Here is a 19,391-nt window from a genome sequence, read left to right as displayed (position 1 = left end):
GTATTTCCATTTTATGTTATTTTATAATTTTACTGAACTATGGTAATATTCATATTACTCTAAATAAGAGTAATTATTATTATACAAGTTAAATAATGAACATTAAGGACGTCATATTTATTTATATGTTTAATGTTAGTTTTAAATAAATGTTCGACATCGTGAATGTGCAGCTCAGTGACCTCGTGCACGAACGGATGGTTTGTGTGTTTTTCTGACCTTTGATCAGAACAAACATGGCGTTCGTCTGCAGAGCAGCGAGGGGACTCTTCTTCATGCGGCTTCTCGTCGCTTCCATCCCAGCATGCACTGGGCTCCCCGGAGGTCAGTCCTTCTTCTTCTTCACTTTTCATCCATCTTGGAAAATCTTCACCTCTCTGTGAAGTCTGCTGGTCGCTCGGCCGGCTTTAAAGTCACGTTAGCACGTTAGCTAACGTGAACAATGAGGTTTCCTTGGATAACAGAGGTCGTGTTTTTACTTTGGTTGTCCTAGCTTCAGCGCTGTTGTTAGCTTAGCGTTAGTCATCTGATTTGCGGCAAATATTTAGTAAGAAATTGGAACATCTTACTGCAAAGCTAGCTAGCTACATAAAAACTTGAGGAGACTGTTTCCATAAAAATGTTGCGTGTATCCGGCCCGAGATTCGGATGTGACATAAAGAATGTATTTGTTTCTTCCTCCACCCGTGCTACACCCGAAAACCAGTTTCATGAAAATCGTGCCGGTATTTTATGTAATTGTTCCGACGGACAAAGTGACATCTGACTAACAGTCCGAAAAACTAAAAATATCAGATTTACTAAAACATCGCAACGAGAAAAACAACTAATTCTCACATCTGTGGACCCGACAATGAAAACATTATCTTCCAAACATCTTTTCTTCTCCTGTTTGTAAATAAAGACGGCGTGTTCGTGAGCAGACCTGAGGCTAGCGTGTTCCTGCATCGCACGCGTCGGGCGAACTTCCTGTTTGAAGAGCTGCGGCGAGGCAACCTGGAGCGCGAGTGTCAGGAGGAGAAATGTTCGTACGAGGAGGCGAAGGAGATCTTCGCTCTGCCTCAGCAGCTGGTTGGTCCGGACTCAAACTGACCGCACGATGTTTCTCACGTGATGTTTCTCACGTTAACTTCCTGCTCTCTTTCTTCCTGCAGGAGGCGTTCTGGAGGATGTACACAGGTCGGGTTTCTGCGATTTATTAAAAATCATTCAGATTTAACAAAAACGATAATTATCTTGAAAGAGGCGATAAAAAGTAACTGCGCTGAATATATAACGTAGGTCAAGTCGTTTTTACACGTTTATTGTCCGAACTTTGTGACTTCCTGTCTGCAGCGGTGGACCACTGCCTGGCGTCTCCCTGTAAGAACGGCGCCACCTGCACGCGCCTGCTCGACACCTACGTCTGCAAATGTCTGCCTGGGTTCCACGGACAGCACTGCGACAGAGGTTTGTCCAGACGCCTCTCCGCACGCTCACGATTGTCCCAATCAACAACTATTGTTTTCTCTCCGCAGCTCGTCGGACCTCCCACGGCTGTCACTATAAAAACGGAGAATGTGAACATTTCTGCAGACATCTTCCGGATCGTTCTCACGTGTGTTTCTGCGCTCCGGGATATCGCCTGCATCAGGACGCCATCAGCTGCATGGCCGAAGGTCAGAGGTCACAATCATATCAATGTGACACACATTCATAAAACTAATAAAACACGTGACCTTTAACCAAGTGAGTCCCGCCCACACGCAGACAGCGTGCATTTCGGATTAAAAACTACAAAGTGACGAAAGCAAAGTAAGACGCGCGGGGGAAGTATTGGCTGGTGAACTATCGTGGCCATCTTTGGAACCAGAAGTGACGAGAGGGTGGAGTCATTTGTTGGATTGTCAGTAAAATATGTGAAATATATTTAGTTTGTATATATTTGCAGGTGAAGCGGCTTGTGGAAGAACTGTGACGCGCTTTACCCCGAGAGTTATTAACGGAAAGATCTGCCCCAAAGGACAGTGTCCCTGGCAGGTAAGTGCCGATCTTTAGCTACTGGCAAATACTTAAGACACATCTTTGTCATGCACTTTGGACTTTTTCTCTTCTATAACTCGTCTTCTTCAGACGAGAGGAAACATGAGAACATCAGAGTGTGTGTTTGTAACTGTGTGTGTAGATTTAAACTCTCCACAGCTACATTACATAACGCCTCATGTACATATTAAACACTTGTAATATAAACTTGTGTTGATGTGAGTCATGAAGTGGGGAAGCGTCATGCTGATATCTGTTAGTTACATGTTTTACTCAGTTCATCTGTGACGGTAAAGAACACGTTGGACATTAATTCTAAATATTATTATTCTTCTTATATTCTTATGAAATGCGTTGTGTTTTCAGCTGTAATCTCTGCTCGTCCCCGTCAGGCTCTGTTAACTGAACACAACGTGTTTTCGTGCGGAGCGATCGTCCTGTCCGACCGCTGGGTTCTGACCGCGGCGCACTGCGTCTGGAGAAAGCCTGCCACCGTCTTCAACGTCACCGTGGGTGAGACGGCTGCGGCTTTTATTCCTCTTCTACTTTTAAATATCTGCGGATGATCACAACAAAATAAATGATCATGCTAACATGCTAATGGTAATTACCATTGCGGTTATCTTTGTAGTTAGCTTAGCATTAAATCTCCATCTGTATAACATCAGTTTCCCGTTTAACAACAGAAAACTATGTGAAAACATCCGGGGGTGGGTGCTGATGTACAGAGGGTCAGTTTACAGGTGAAGTACATTCGACCCACACAACTACAGAAACAGCAATAATAACCTGAATGGTTATTTCCATTAGCATGTTAGCATGATGTCAGGCAGAATCGCTTTTCTTGTCATACGATGTTTAAGTTGATGTAAAAGGTCAAATATAAAAGCGGCGTCCCTGTAAAGGTGAACACGACCTGAACGAGGATGAGCGCACGGAGCAGAAGCGACGTGTGGTCAAAGTGCTGATCCACCACGACTACAACAAGTCCAGCTCCGACAGCGACCTTGCCATGCTGAAGCTGCACCGGCCGGTCAAACTGGGGCTCTACGTGGTGCCCATCTGCCTGCCGGCCCGCAACAGCTCCTTCGGCCGAGCGCTGTCGAGCGTGCGACACTCCACCGTGTCTGGCTGGGGCCGCTTGTCGCGGTTCGGCCCTGCCGCGGGGATCCTGCAGCGGCTGATGCTGCCGAGGGTCCCTCTGCAGGAGTGCCGCCTGCACACCAAGCTCAACATCACCACGAACATGCTCTGCGCCGGGCTGAAGGCCGGCGGCCAGGACGCCTGCGAGGGGGACAGCGGCGGGCCCCTGGTGACGCGCTACAAGAAAACCTGGTTCCTGACGGGCGTGGTGAGCTGGGGGAAGGGCTGCGCCAACAAAAACCTGTACGGGGTTTACGTCAGAGTCAGCAACTTCCTGAGCTGGATCGAGAACATCATGTCCAACTTCTGAGACGCTCAGGCCGACGCTGTGAAGCTTAGAGATCCGGCTCGGGAACCTCAAGTTCACTGTAGTAATAAAGTTGTGCAGCATTTTGATGTTGGTTATTACTGAGCAGGTTTTACAGTGTTGGACGCTGAACTGTGTTATTACGATATTGTTTAATAACAACAATAAACTTCTATAATGTTCATGGTGATTTTCTAATTTCTATGTTTTTTGTTTCGTCAGATTCATAGTTAAAAAGAAAATGTATCATTTGTAGAAAATGTTGAAAGTAAAAAGTGAAAGAATGCTTGTTGGTTGATGAAGATTTGTTTGTTGGATTCCATTAAACTTTTGGAATCAAAATATCACAGTTTTTGGAGTTATTTTAATTTCTTTTAAATTTTTGGCATTTCTCCTCAAACGATGTATTTTAAAAAATATTAGAAATTGGTATTTCAATCAAACGTTTTTCCAATATTTTGAGATAAGTTTGAATTTTCAGCACTGACTATTTTTTGACGTCACATTAAATCTGTTTCTATTTTTCTTTGATTTACACACCGAGACTTTTTAAACATGGAAAATATTTTTTTTCCAGTCAAACTTTCAACACTCAGATATTTTAAAGCGTTTTGTTATACACAAAAAGTTCATATACAGTCACAAGATAAATGGAGCTTGGACACCCTGATAAACTATCTGAGACACTTATCTTCATTATCCACATCCTTACTAACAAGTTCATGTTTTATACAATAACATTTAAAACCTACAAGAATATCCAAAGACCCTAAAAACTAACAAAGCAGTAACCACTAACCAGTAACCGGTAACTACTAACCAGTAACTACTAACCCATAATCACTAACCAGTAACCACTAACCAGTAAACACTAACCAGTAACCACTAACCAGTAACCGGTAACTACTAACCCATAATCACTAACCAGTAACTACTAACCCATAACCACTAGCCAGTAACCACTAACCAGTAACCACTAGCCAGTAACCACTAACCAGTAACTACTAACCAGTAACTACTAACCCATAATCACTAACCAGTAACCACTAACCAGTAAACAGTAACTACTAACCAGTAACTACTAACCAGTAACCGGTAACCAGTAACTACTAACCAGTAAACAGTAACTACTAACCAGTAACCAGTAACTACTAACCAGTAAATAGTAACTACTAACCACTAACTACTAACCAGTAACCACTAACCAGTAACCACTAGCCAGTAACCACTAACCAGTAACTACTAACCAGTAACTACTAACCCATAATCACTAACCAGTAAACACTAACCAGTAAACAGTAACTACTAACCAGTAACTACTAACCAGTAACCGGTAACCAGTAACTACTAACCAGTAAACAGTAACTACTAACCAGTAACCAGTAACTACTAACCAGTAAATAGTAACTACTAACCACTAACTACTAACCAGTAACTACTAACCAGTAACTACTAACCAGTAACTACTAACCAGTAACCGGTAACCAGTAACTACTAACCAGTAAACAGTAACTACTAACTATTAACCAGTAACTACTAACCAGTAAATAGTAACTACTAACCAGTAACTATTAACCAGTAACTACTAACCAGTAACCAGTAACTGGTCCCAGCACTTCTTCTCAACATGCACAGGTAAGATAAACAGGTGGAAGGAGGAAACAACTATAATCTGGATTTACAACAAAAGGTTCAGTCTGTGGAGTTAGGGTTTGAACCACCGTCTTTAATGCACATATTATTTTTAGGGTTTTGTGCTGAAGGCAAACATCAGCAGTCAGTCGGTTCAGGTCACATCTGGTCAGTCGGGGTGTTTCCATTGGGAACATGTGATCAGTGTGTGTGTGTGGGGGGGCAGACTTTGCCCCTGTGGGTCCACAGAGAAGCAGCTCTCCCAACTCTCTGATGAACCATGTGGCTGCGAGTCTTCTTCACATTCGTCTTCAGCTGCTCCGGCTGCCAGCCGGCTTCAGGTGAGGAAGTCCAAACATCCGACCGCTGCTTAGTTCACAGGAAGTACTTGAGTAGTAAACCTTTTACTTTGAAAGGGGAGTTAGTTCAGCATGTTAGCACGAGTACAGCTGGTAGAAGAAGCACACAGAGCTGCAGGGACGTGTTCTGTAGTCTGATCCTGAACTCAGCATCGCCCTGCTTACCTTCATAAAAACACATTTTTACATTGAGGCAGTGTTTCAGGGTTTAGGACTCATAACGCTGACTCATGTCAGGGTTTAGGACTCATAATGCTGAAACATGTCAGGGTTTAGGACTCATAATGCTGACTCATGTCAGGGTTTAGGACTCATGATGCTGACTCATGTCAGGGTTTAGGACTCATAATGCTGACTCATGTCAGGGTTTAGGACTCATGATGCTGACTCATGTCAGGGTTTAGGACTCATGACGCTGACTCATGTCACGGTTTAGGACTCATAGCGCTGACTCATGTCAGGGTTTAGGACTCATGACACTGACTCATGTCAGGGTTTAGGACTCATAACGCTGACTCATGTCATGGTTTAGGACTCATAACGCTGACTCATGTCAGGGTTTAGGACTCATAACGCTGACTCATGTCAAGGTTTAGGACTCATAACGCTGACTCATGTCAGGGTTTAGGACTCATAACGCTGACTCATGTCAAGGTTTAGGACTCATAACGCTGACTCATGTCAGGGTTTAGGACTCATAACGCTGACTCATGTCAGGGTTTAGGACTCATAACACTGACTCATGTCAGGGTTTAGGACTCATGACGCTGACTCATGTCAGGGTTTAGGACTCATAACGCTGACTCATGTCAAGGTTTAGGACTCATAATGCTGACTCATGTCAAGGTTTAGGACTCATGGCGCTGACTCATGTCAGGGTTTAGGACACATAACGCTGACTCATGTCAAGGTTTAGGACTCATGACGCTGACTCATGTCAGGGTTTAGGACTCATGACGCTGACTCATGTCAAGGTTTAGGACTCATTATGCTGACTCATGTCAGGGTTTAGGACTCATGACGCTGACTCATGTCAGGGTTTAGGACTCATAATGCTGACTCATGTCAGGGTTTAGGATACATTTAGGATAATAGTTCTGACTCTGTTAGTTTTTCTGGATCCGGGTCGAGCTCATGCCGTTCTGGTCCGGACCCGGAGGTATAACTCGGGCTGGCTGGAGGAGCTGCAGATGGGAGATCTGAAGAGGGAGTGTTTGGAGGAGAAATGCTCGTACGAGGAGGTGCGGGAAGTGTTCGAACACACAGAGACCACGGTCAGACTTGTTTCTCATTTTTATTACAAAACAGATTCCTTTTATTTTGGGAATAAATATTGAATCTGTGATGTTTCTGTTTCCTCAGGATGAATTCTGGAGGACGTACAACCGTGAGCAACATTTTCTTATTCTCTCATGAAGTCGTATGTTGTGAGCTGGGCTTTTACTTCAGGTGCATTTATTGCCTTAGTTTATAAGTCTTAATAATTGGTACTATTTGTATCTCTTGTAGTTTGATTTATTTTGACATTTTATTGTTGTAATTCTAAATCTTGCAAAATTGTATTTATTGTTGTCGACTTTTTCTTTCTGTCTGTTCCGTTTTAATGTTGTCTGGTTGAGCTTTATAAATAAAGTTGAGTTTGATCACAGGAAAATACCATTTTCAGCAGCGGAAACCGGTTAAAAGTTGCTAAAAGTCTTTGAAATCTGTCGTCTTAGAACTGATTAAATGTAAGCGTCCTGGTTTTTAGAGGTCATGATCCAGTTAAATGATTCCTGAATGTGGTCGAACACGAGTTGATTATTTTCTGGTCCTGTAGTCCCGGACGGCTGTGAGTCGAGTCCGTGTCTGAACGGCAGCAGCTGCTCCACGCAGGGCTCGTCCTTCACCTGCTACTGCCCGCCCGGGTTCAGCGGACTCACCTGTGAGCTTGGTGAGCAAAATACACAATAATACTGTTAAGATGGGGTTTAAAATATTAAATGCCTTTGTTTATTCTGTTTATTATTTAGAAAGAAGACAGAGGTTTATTAATGTTTGTTAATTAACATTTGCCTGATTTGTTGATTATTAAAGAAAGTCAGGACCAAAAGGTCGGAATATTAAGTTAAGCAGGAAGAGATCCTGCTGAGGATTGTAGACAGGATGGAGAAACCAAACCATTCAGAGAGGAGATTTGAGCGGAAATATGCTTCTACAAGAACCACAAAGAAAGAAGATCCTGGGGACTTGTGTGTGTGGTGATGAAAGGCACAGTGACAAAATCTTCTTCTGTAGGAAGTTCAAAGGGCTGAAACTACCTGAAAAGAGAGCTGCTTTGAAAATCTAGGAGCATGCAGAAAGTGTCTCAGTTGTCATGAGGACGATGGATATTACAGAGACACTTACCTATGCAGAAACGAAGACTGTAAGAAGGGAAGCACCTCAGATCACCATTTCTTTCTCTGCCCAAGAGGAAAATTCAGAAAGGTCAACGAGGAAAAGAGTGAAGAAGGCAACAGAGGGAAACCCAAGCTTACAGAGGAACAAGAGAAATTCATAGCCGAACTCTCCCCAGAAATGGCAGGAGAATGCAGGAGGGCTTTTACGAACATGGCTGCAGTAACACAGCGTGCTGAGAAGGATCAGTATGGACTGACTGAGGCAAATGGATTGAAAGAGCTGCCAGTTCTCATGATGCTACTAGAAGTCACAGCCAATGCAGGGCAGAAAATTGGAACCCTGATAGTCTTAGCATCAGACACCAACTACATCACCCACAGAGCTGCCGATAGATTGAAGTTGAGGAGTGAAAAGATCACTTTAATAGTCTATGGAGCAGGAGGAATGGCTATGAAGGTAAACACTAGACAATATTTACTCAGAGTGAGAGTCAAGACACCCAGAAGCATGGAAAGAGCCATTAAACCTGAGCAATTGAGGAAGTTTTTCCCAGAGACCAAGCTAGAAGACTTGAGAAGACCACTGAGCATTGAGCTACTTATCAGCCACCGAGAAGGTAGGCTTGCCCCACAAAGAGTGAAGATCATTGGGGACCTCGTCTTGTGGGAGAGCCCGCTGGGAAAAACTGTAGGCGGAGCTCATCCAGATCTCTTTGAGGAAGTGGACATGGCAGCACATAAGGCTGGGACACACTTTGCTCGTTCCATGAGGACCGCTTCAGTGAGGTATGAAGAGATCATCGAGGTTCAGGCTGAGACCAAGAGCACACTGGCTGGCAGAGAGTTTCTGGAATGGTGGAGATGGGAGAGTATTGGAGCAGCCTGTGAACCGAAGTGTGGGAGATGTCTCTGTGTGAAGTGTCAACCAGGAGGGAAGGAAATGACACTGATTGAGGAGAAAGCTGGAAATCATAAAGCAAGGCCTCACCTATGTAAAAGCAGACGCCCACTGTGATGCTCCACACTGGGATACAAAATATCCCTGGGTTGAGGACCCAACCTCTCTTCCCAATAACAGGAGTGGAATCAACTTTTCTGAGGACAGAAAAACAGCTCAAGAGGGAGCCCGAGTGGCAGGCCGCCTACACAGCTTAGGTACATGAAATGGTGGAAAGAGGAGCAGCCATAAAACTCACAGAGGAGATGATAAAAAGCTGGAGAGGACCAGTATGGTATGTGAGTCACTTGGTGGCACCAAATCCCCACTCTGTGACGACACCAGTACGCCTTGTCTGGAACAGCAGCCAAAAGTTCAAGGGACTGAGTATGAACGACATCCTACTGAAAGGGCCGGATGTCCTTAATCCAATCAGAGCTGTTTTACTCAGGTTCAGAAGAGGAGTATTTGCAGCTTTGGGTGACATCAAAAAGATGTATAATTTTGTGTGGCTGGAAGACCGGGAGATGCACCTCCACAGATTCCTCTGGAGAGACACTCAAGATGAGGAAATCATCTTCATCTCATGAGGAGAGTTTGCTATTACCAGAGTCAACATTGGCGATTGACCAGCGGGGTGCATAGCACAGCTGGCTATGCGGGAGACAGCAAGGTTACCAATGTTTACCCACTTAGAAGAGGAGTGTAGAATCCTAGAGGAGGATAGCTATGTGGATGATATCCTGACATCCCACAATAACCTAGAAAGGCTGGACAACAGCATCAAGCAGGTTGAGGAAATCCTGAGGGCAGGTGGTTTTTTTCTCAAACCATGGGTCCCGGTCAAAGCAAAGTGGGAGGCAGGAGCATGTGCTGGAAAATCCTGGACCAGGGTTAGCAGCAGGAAAGGGCAGAGTCTTTATACTGCCAAATCAGGGAAGAAGACAATAAGGCTCTTGGAGTCTGATGGAAGATGGTGGAAGAGGATAAGCTTTATGTGATGACCTCAGTCAACTTCTCAAGGAGGAGGAGGAAAGTGAGAACAGGCCAAGACCTCTCTGGAGAGGAAGTAAGAGGAAAGACTCCTGACCCCCTAACCAGGAGAGAGCTACTTAGCCAAGTAGCTGGTGTCTATGACTCAATCGGCCTAGTCACACCTATTAAGCAGAAAGGAGCCATACTCGTCAGAAAAGCATTCCAGGAGGCAGGAGGCGAAAGTCTGACCAAAGACACTTGGGACAAACCACTTTGAGGGCCTCAGGGAAGAAGCAATCGAGCTGTTTGAGGAGTATGTGCGTCTTGGCCAAATCACTTTCCACAGAAGCCTCACGCCAGCTGGCTGGGTTGGAAAACCTTGGGGAATAACATTCTCTGATGGGAGTGACAAAAGCTACGGGGCGGTGGTCTACTTCAGATGGGAAACAGAGCAAGGCATCCAGGTCAGATTGGTTGAATCTAAAGCAAAGCTTACACCACTAGACCAAAAAGGGGACCCAGTGAAAGCTGAGATCTGTGATGCAGTCTTTGCAGCCCGGCTGAGAAGATACATTGAGAAACACAGCCGAGTGGAGACAGAACGTTGGTTCCACCTGCCGGACAGTCAAACTGTGTTGGAAGCCATTCAACGAGACAGCTATGGGTACCATACCTTCTTTGCGAACAGGGTTGGCGAGATTCAGAAGGCTGGATCTGTAGAGGACTGGTGGTGGATCCCAGGAGACCTAAACATCGCCAACATCATAACAAGAGGAATAACCTCCGGGGATCTCCGAGAGGATTCTGAATGGCAGAATGGACCTTCATTTTTAAGGCAGAGGGAAGAGGAGTGGCCGAAGAAGTCAGCCAGAGAGGTTGCAGCAGGTGCCAAGGTGGGCATAGATAAACTCCGGAGGAAGGCACAGAGTGAACCATGAGGAAATAGCAGGAACACTCTCACGGATGAGGAAAAAAGCCTGGGTTGTGAAAGGCAGAAAATTGGCTAAAAAAAGTTGTTGACAACTGTGTGATATGCAGGAAGGCCAGATCGAGGAAGTGTCAGCAGATCATGGGAGACCTTCCACCAGAGCGGACAAAGCCAGCCAGACCATTTGAGTTCACCACCATTTGAGTGTTGAAAGACTGGTGACCTCCATGGGTTCAGTAACCAGGAGCTCAAGTGGGAGGTGTTAAGATGGGGTTTAAAATATTAAAGTCATTTGTTTATTCTGTTTATTATTTAGAGAGAAGACAGAGGTTTATTAATGTTTGTTAATTAACATTTGCCTGATTTGTTGATTATTAAAGAAAGTCAGGACCAAAAGGTCGGAATATTAAGTTTATTAGCTTTTAGTATTATTTTGGACCGTGTCAGAATGGTAAATGATCACGAATTGCGCTATTAATTATTATTCATGCGCGCTTCGGGTTGATCCGTTCAAAAGGTGGATAAGTTTGGCCAGGTACTTCCTTTGTTCCGTAGACTCATCGCGTGGGATCAATGTAGAGAAGGTCGCAGAGACTTCGTTGGTATGTTACAGCTGGTTAAATGTATTTGTTTGTTTGGCGGATATGTTTGATACTACGGCGGAGTGCGCTGATGTGTATAACTTCATGTGATGGCGCTTCGCCTTTGTTTGTGTCCACTGCGTTTAAACACGCGGTGTTCTAATGTTTATAATGTTTATCCATTTATTATAAGGATGTGTGGGTTGTGGTGTGATGAGGATTACTGACATTAATGATTGAGTTTGATTTATTAAAGACAAAATGTAACGGATAGAAACAATAATTATAAAAATGCTGAAGGAAATATTTCCAGCATAAACATTTGTTCAGTTAGGCCGTGTTCATCATATGTCATATGTCCAGTATCCTTTGTTTTCGGTTTGAAGGTTTTCAACCTATTGGAACTCAAATGAATTGATGAATAAATTCAAAATATGAGTCGAGTTGTCCAGGCGTCCTCTGTATTCTTCTGAGCCTTTTTAAGTTTGGGCAGACATTGAATAAAAATCCACAGTAACTTGACAAATACGTTCCTAAACACCGTGAGGAGGCTGAGTCTGTAGCCAGGAAACCTCCATACACGTACTAACGCGACAGGAAAGGAAGATTTATTTGTTTTGCATTTTGAGAGTAAGTCGAAATATCAAGAATTAATTCACGATGTAAAAAGTTAAATTTAAAGTTTTTGTCTGATTCTGCAGTTTTGAGCTGTGGAGTTCCTCAAGGCTCCGTTCTTGGTCCTATTGTGTTTTCTATTTCTATTCTACTGTTGGGCCTTTATTTCATCCTCTAAATATATATGTTTGTTATGAAGACGACACACTGTTGTACTTGACGTCATTTTCTTAATTAAAATAAAAATAAAAATGTGATTTAAATATCAAAAATAAAATAACTTTACTTTGTTGGACTAATGAAGGATTATCTTATTTTACAAACAGAAGGAGGGGGTCGGGGAGTTGTGGGTGTAATTTATGCTTTTTGTGAACTAAACCATGAAACAATTTTATTTACATTTTGTTTGTAGATCACAGGAACGTCCTCGACTCCTGCCTGCTGCAGAACGGAGGATGTGAACATTTCTGCGATGAAGACGAAGGAGGACGGAAACTAAACTGCTCGTGTGCAGACGGATACCTGCTGCACGCTGATAGGCGGAGCTGCCGAGCTGAAGGTGGGAGGACGACGTGTTTTTTTAATTATCTTTCAGAGACTCTTGAAAGCCAATTTCTGTCACGAAAAGATCAAATATTTGAAATATCAGAAATGATAAAGTGATAAAGAGTTGATTCACTAAATAATTTTTCGACTTGATATCTTTTTTTTTGCTGAGTATCTCAACATTTTGTGAAACCTTATAATTGATTCAAAACAGTTTACGAAGTTAAAGTAAAAAGTTTAAATAGAATTGCAAAATATTTTAAACAATTTTGAAATATAACAAAATTAAAACATAAACAAATGTCTGAATTACATCCAGTTTCTACGTTGTTTTTACCTTTTAATCACCTAGTCTTCTTCTGCAACGCTGGAATGGTTTTCCACCTGCTAGATAGATAGATACTTTATTAATACCGAGGGAAATGCTAAAACAACAAGCGCTCGTTCACATTTTACTTTGCTGATTTTCTCCAAATTTGGTTAAAACCTGGCTTTTGGCTGTTCCTGGAAGATATACTTTGCACAGCAATAATAATTCATATTTTTGAAATATATTTCACATTTGTTATTTTTAAGATGTGACCAAGTGGCAGCATGTAAATGCAGAACTAAAGTGGCCCCAGTCTCGATCCCTGTGGAACACCGCATGGGACAAAAACAACACTTTATGTTCTGAAGAGGTGGTTTATTTTGTGTGGTTTCAGAGTCGATAGCGTGCGGCATGGTCCCCGTCCTGCACGGAGAAAACAAAGCCGAGCAGCTCAACCCTCAAGCTCGAATCGTCGGGGGAACAGAGTGCCCCAAAGGTGAATGCCCCTGGCAGGTACGCAGAAGTTAAAGGGACAGTTCACCCATTTGCTCTAGAGCCTGTGTGTGGTTTCAGTGCTGCCTAACTAGCATGGGAGGGGAGTCCCCAAATTACTTCACTGGACTCTAAACTCTGATATTCTGCCAGAACGGGATTCTAGTGGAAACCCCAAAGTTTCCAGAGATAACAAATATGTCAAGGTCAAAGAGACTGCTACAATAAACTAAAGTAGTTCAATGTTTTCTGTGTTTGTTGGTTCTTCTTTATATTTTTACCATCTTTATAGAAAATGTGTCTTCATTGTTGAATTATAAAATGTTACGGCTTGTTTGTTTTTTATAGGTTTTGCTTTTGAATAAGGGAAAAGGTTTCTGTGGAGGAGTGATTTATAAACCCACGTGGATCCTTACAGCGTCTCACTGCCTGGAGGACACTGAGGCTCAGTTCCTCAAAGTGGTCGCAGGTACGAATCCGTCCAAACCAGGGATGTCCCAATACCAGAAGTTTAGTAGTCGATACCAATACCAGAGAAACTCCCCGATTCACAAACAATAACTCCATGTAACAGCTAACTGCTAACAACTAACGTTTAAAGTTTTACCGTCTGTCCGTCAGGCGAGCACAACACGGAAGTGGACGAGGGCACGGAGCAGCTCATCCAGGTGTCCGAGGTCATCATGCACGAGAACTACGTGAAAAGAACCGCTGACAACGACATCGCCCTCCTTCGCCTGGCATCGCCCATCGCATACACGATGCACGCCGTCCCGGCCTGCCTGCCGACACGCCCGCTGGCCGAGCGCGACCTCTGGGCCGTCAGCACGCACACGGTGAGCGGCTGGGGGAGGCGGGGCGAGAACGGGCCCACCTCACACGTCCTGCGGCGGTTGAAAGTGCCGCGGATCCGCACGCAGCAGTGCGTGGCAGAGAGCGGCGTGCAGCTCACAGAGAACATGTTCTGCGCCGGGTACATCGAGGGTCGGCAGGACTCGTGTAAGGGCGACAGCGGCGGCCCGCTGGTGACTGAGTACAAACAGACGGCGTTCCTGCTGGGCATCGTGAGCTGGGGGAAGGGATGCGCCCGGCCGGGAAACTACGGCATCTACACCCGAGTGTCCAACTACCTGGAGTGGATCCACAACCGGACGGCCACAAACATCACTGAGGCCTCGACACACAACCTGACCACCTGAGACGGAAGACGTTTACACTCAAGCTACAACGACGAGTCCATCAACAGAAACATAATCTGCAATATTCTGATAATCGAAAAGTTTAAAGTAAAGTTTCAGCTTCAAATCTACAGCTTTTCTGTTTGAATGTGAAGACATTAAAGACATCAGGACATGTTTTATAAACCAAATCATTAATGCAAAGAATAATCTGCAGATGAATCATGAGGTCGATAATCATTAGCTGCAGCTCCTCGTTTAGCAGAAAAGATATAAACGTTGCAAAACTCTGAGAAAAGTAGTAATACTTCAATATGAATTGTTTTGGGATCATTTGAGTAGTAAAAGTCATGTTAAGGTGTCCAACGTAAAAGTATGAATTACATTATTATACATTGTTCTATGAATAAAACTATAACAAGTTGTTCCCGTGGTCAGTTGTTTTACAATAAACACATTTATCAGTTTTGCAGAATACAACACGTGCTGCTGAAGTGTATTTGCTTATTTTGCAACAGTGTGTGTGTGTGTGTGTGTGTGCACTGCAGGATTTCATCATTCACGTACACAACATGTACTTTTACTGCATTGTATGTACTTTATACTTGTAGTATTACTGCTGTTACTTGTTTTTAAGGAATGTTTTAGGAGCAGATAATAATCAGTCAATATGTGGAGATGTGTTCACTGACCTGTTTGAGGGTCAGAGGTTTGGTGGGCGGGAACTAAAAAAATCCTAAAAAGGCTCTTTGAGCATTTTTATGAGACACTCTGAACTCATCATGTTGCTGAGGAGCTGCTACAGCTTCTGGATCCTGCTGTCCGGCCTCGCTGCTGCTGCAGGTTAGCATGCTATATACTGTATACTATGGAGACAAGATGTTAGCATGCTATATACTGTGTACTATGGAGACACGATGTTAGCATGCTATATACTGTGTACTATGGAGACAATATGTTAGCATGCTATATAGCCTACTGTGTACTATGGAGACAAGATGTTAGCATGCTATATAGCCTACTGTGTACTATGGAGACAAGATGTTAGCATGTTAGCATGCTATATAGCCTACTGTGTACTATGGAGACAAGATGTTAGCATGTTAGCATGCTATATAGCCTACTGTGTACTATGGAGACAAGATGTTATGTTAGCATGCTATATACTGTGTATTATAGACAAGATGTTAGCATGCTGATAAAAAAGCTATCATGCTGATCTTCATTCTCGTCTCTTTGTGACTTCCTAACAACAAATGTTAGTAGTAATTTCAAATACAATCCCGTTCAGTACCCCGCCCATGATGCTAACCTGATGCTAAAGCAACACGTTGCCCATTAGTTCAGCTTGTTAGAGGCCTTATTGTGCACTTGACACTGAAACAGGAAGCTGATGCTAAGCTAAGAGTTTAATTAGTATTTCAGGGCGTTTAGTGTAATAAAGTGTCTTTCATGGTTTCAGTGTTCGTGGAGAAGCACGAGGCCAGCAGAGTGCTGACGAGAGGGCGGCGAGCGAACAGCGGCTTCCTGGAGGAGCTGAAACAAGGCAACCTGGAGAGGGAGTGCGTCGAGGAGATCTGCGACTACGAGGAGGCGCGAGAAGTCTTCGAAGACGAGGACAAGACGGTCAGCCGGGATATATTTATGACTTTTGATGGGAATCTATCCCATCAAAAACTTCTTTAAACTTCAGATTCATAAACCCCCGTTACTGTAAACAGTTTGAATTCAAACCAAACAGAAACAAACAACCTTCTCATTTATCGGATACAAGTCATTCTTATTATTATTATTATTATTATAAATAAGTGGTGAGAGACGTTTGTGAGAATTATTTAGCTTTGTGTAAAAACACGTTATTCTAAAAGTTTCATATATTTGTGATAATACAGTTACAATGAAGACAGATGGATAAACTCTTTAAATGTGACGGCTTATTATTAACAACATAAATCAGTATTTCCATATTTCTCTCTGCAGACGCAGTTCTGGCTGACGTATGAAGGTGAGTTTAATGTTATTCACGTCTTTGTTCTTCACTATTTCTGTAGCTGCAGAATAAAGTCAGAACTTTGTAACTTAATTTAACTTTGTTAAACTTTTGTTAAACTTTGTTAAACTATTATATATAATTATAATATATACAAAATATATTTCTTTCTTTACGATTTTATTTCCGAAAGATAATAATAATGGCATAAATGAATTTAAAGGTCGTGACCCCTGCCTGGTGAACCCGTGTCGTAACAACGGCTCGTGTGTCTACATGGACACGTCCTACAGGTGTTACTGCAGCGAGGGCTTCGAAGGACAATACTGTCAGACAGGTAACACGTAGTTCAGTAAACACAGGAACAATAAAACACCGACAACATGTTTCGTCTTATTAAGTTACTTGATTCATAGAAATGTGTATTATGTTTAACGTGTCTTTCCTTTCTTCAGTGATCGAAGACTTACTCAAGTGTCTTTACCAGAACGGACACTGTCAGCATTTCTGCGACGGTTCGGGAGAAAGACGTAAATGTTTGTGCGCCGACGGATACAAACTGGGAGAAGACGGACGGCAGTGCGTCGCTCAGGGTACATGTACTATTTAACGACTACTTCTTTAAAGACGTGCTGTGAGTATTATAGCGTCCTTTGTGTCTTCAGTGCTTCTTCTGCGAGTCTCACATCCAGAGGCAGTTAGTGGCCAGCAGGGGGCAGGACGAACAACAACTTATGACGTTAGCAAAACTCGCTGCTGCGGATAATTAGCAGACAAATATTTTGTAAAATGTTGAAAGATAAAATGAGTCCAAGGTAACCTCAAGAAATGTCTTTCAGACATTATTTTCATTATCGATTCTGATGATTATTTTTCTGCCGATCGATTAGTTGATTAATCTTTGTAGCTTTATTTTGAAATATTTCCACTTCTTTCAGAAAAGATTAACGTGTATTTGTGTTGTGTTTGTGCAGTGGAGTTTCCGTGTGGTCAGCTGCCTCCACAGGAAACGAGCCTGAACCAGAGCGTGGTGGGTCAGACCCGCCTGGTGGGTGGGAACTCCTGCCCCCAAGGACAGTGTCCCTGGCAGGTAACGTGCACTAAGTGTAATGTAGCGGCAGTGCTCATTACACCCTGTCCCAGCTTTTTATAGTTTTCAGTCGTGTTAGTGGGGGGGGGGGGGTCGAAGGGTCACCAGCTATCACTATCTGAGCAGCAGTTTCCTCGATATCTTAGCACGAATATTTAGAGCTAATTTTAAATGTTTGTATTTCATCAGGTTCTGGTTCAGCTGAATGGAAAGAGTCACTGCGGAGGAGTTCTGGTTAACGCTAACTGGGTCGTCACCGCGGCCCACTGTATCCACGGCAACAACGCCCAAAACCTCACCGTGGTGGCAGGTAACTCACAACGCTTTTATTAAGGTCAGGTTCACTTTTATATGCGTTCTGTTAGGATGTTTTAGAAATCTTTAGTAAAGTTCAACGCTTTCTTCTCCGTTACCAGGGGAACACAACTTGGACGTGGAGGAGCGCACCGAACAGAAGACACCTGTTTCCATGGCGATCGCTCATCCAGGCTACGTCCCGGCGACAGGTGATGCCGACATCGCCTTGCTGCAGCTGCGTCGTCCCGTCACTTTGAACCGCCACACCGTGCCCGTCTGCCTGCCGACCAGAGACTTCGCCGAGCGGGAGCTTCTGCCGGTCCGCTACCACATGGTGTCGGGCTGGGGCAAGAGGACCACCGGGGGCAACGCCGCCGGCCCCGCCGACTCTCCCCTCGCCCCCGTCTCCCCCGTCCTCCGCAGGATGAACGTCCCCATCGTGCCGAACACCCAGTGCTCCCAGAGAGCTGAGTTCAACTTCACCGCCAACATGCTGTGTGCCGGGTACCTGGAGGGCCAGCAGGAAGGCTGCCGGGGGGACGACGGGAGCCCGCTGGTCACGCTCTACGACTCCACCCACTTCCTCACGGGCGTGGTCGGCTGGGGGCGGGGCTGCTCACATCCCGGGTATTATGGGGTGTACGCCAAGATGGCCAACTTTGTGGACTGGGTGGAGGGCACCATGAGAACCCCCCCCAGCATGACGACGGCCCCCTGAGAAGCCGGCGGAGGAAACTTTAGAGATGCTGGAGCAGAAACTGCTTTAGAAGAAGTTCCTTCTTTATGAAACTTCATCGTGAAGTTAAAGTGCTTTCATTGTTCGCAAATGTTACAAATCAAGTCAAATTCAAGAATTAAATTGAAAATTCTCAGCATTTACAATTTATTCTGGAAGTGCAAAATAAAAGCCTTGAAGACTTTATGCTGTAATAAATCTAAAGTTTTGTCCAGTCTGGATTAATATTCTGCTCCATGTTGATGTTGAATAAAGTTCCTGATTGTAAAGCGATGGATCGTTCTTACACAATCACATAATAAAAATCACATAATCATAATAATAAATTCACATAATCATCATATCATAATAAAATCATCCATCCATCATCTACCGCTTATCCGGGGTCGCGGGGGCAGCAGCTCCAGTAAGGAACCCCAATCTTCCCTTCTCCGGGCCACATCCTCCATGCTCCGACTGGGGGATCCTGAGGCGTTCCCAGGCCAGTGAGGAGATATAATCTCTCCACCGAGTCCTGGGTCTTCCCCGGGGTCTCCTCCCAGCTGTACCTGGAACACCTCCCTAGGGAGGCGCCCAGGTGGCATCCTTACTAGATGCCCGAACCACCTCAACTGGTTCCTTTCAACGTAAAGGAGCAGCGGCTCTACTCCGAGTCTCTCCTGATGGCTGAGCTTCTCACCCTATCTCTAAGGGAGACACCAGCCACCTGTCTGAGAAGACCCATTTCGGCCACTTGTATCCGTGATCTCGTTCTTTCGATCATGACCCAGCCTTCATGACCATAGGTGAGGGTAGGAACGAAGATCGACCAGTATATTGAGAGCTTTGCCCAGCTCAGCTCTCTTTTGGTCACAACGGTGCGGTAAAGTGAC

The 19,391-nt window shown here is 44.1% G+C and overlaps 3 protein-coding genes across 3 annotated transcripts; all 3 read left to right on the top strand.

Moving 5' to 3' along the window:
- Positions 1–1,167: 1,167 nt before the first annotated feature.
- f7l (coagulation factor VII, like) lies at positions 1,168–3,799 on the top strand. Its single transcript, XM_029427114.1, has 6 exons — positions 1,168–1,179; positions 1,336–1,449; positions 1,518–1,658; positions 1,931–2,019; positions 2,415–2,535; positions 2,928–3,799. The coding sequence occupies exons 1-6, from the start codon at positions 1,170–1,172 to the stop codon at positions 3,473–3,475; spliced, it is 1,023 nt and encodes a 340-aa protein (XP_029282974.1). The 5' UTR covers positions 1,168–1,169; the 3' UTR covers positions 3,476–3,799.
- Positions 3,800–5,384: 1,585 nt separating this feature from the next.
- f7 (coagulation factor VII) lies at positions 5,385–14,777 on the top strand. The gene is made up of 8 exons (XM_029427113.1): positions 5,385–5,445; positions 6,574–6,737; positions 6,826–6,850; positions 7,283–7,396; positions 12,293–12,439; positions 13,131–13,249; positions 13,577–13,697; positions 13,850–14,777. Exons 1-8 carry the CDS (start codon positions 5,385–5,387, stop codon positions 14,425–14,427), a joined length of 1,329 nt encoding a protein of 442 aa, XP_029282973.1. The 3' UTR covers positions 14,428–14,777.
- Positions 14,778–15,188: 411 nt separating this feature from the next.
- f7i (coagulation factor VIIi) lies at positions 15,189–18,501 on the top strand. Its single transcript, XM_029427135.1, has 8 exons — positions 15,189–15,249; positions 15,869–16,032; positions 16,387–16,411; positions 16,620–16,733; positions 16,852–16,989; positions 17,371–17,486; positions 17,676–17,796; positions 17,903–18,501. The coding sequence occupies exons 1-8, from the start codon at positions 15,189–15,191 to the stop codon at positions 18,499–18,501; spliced, it is 1,338 nt and encodes a 445-aa protein (XP_029282995.1).
- Positions 18,502–19,391: the final 890 nt, after the last annotated feature.

Source organism: Cottoperca gobio, unplaced genomic scaffold (assembly GCF_900634415.1).
Source record: "Cottoperca gobio unplaced genomic scaffold, fCotGob3.1 fCotGob3_293arrow_ctg1, whole genome shotgun sequence".
NCBI classification, from domain to species: domain Eukaryota; kingdom Metazoa; phylum Chordata; class Actinopteri; order Perciformes; family Bovichtidae; genus Cottoperca; species Cottoperca gobio.
The sequence above is the reverse complement of the archived record's forward strand: the minus strand, read 5'-3'. Positions and strand labels throughout refer to the sequence as shown.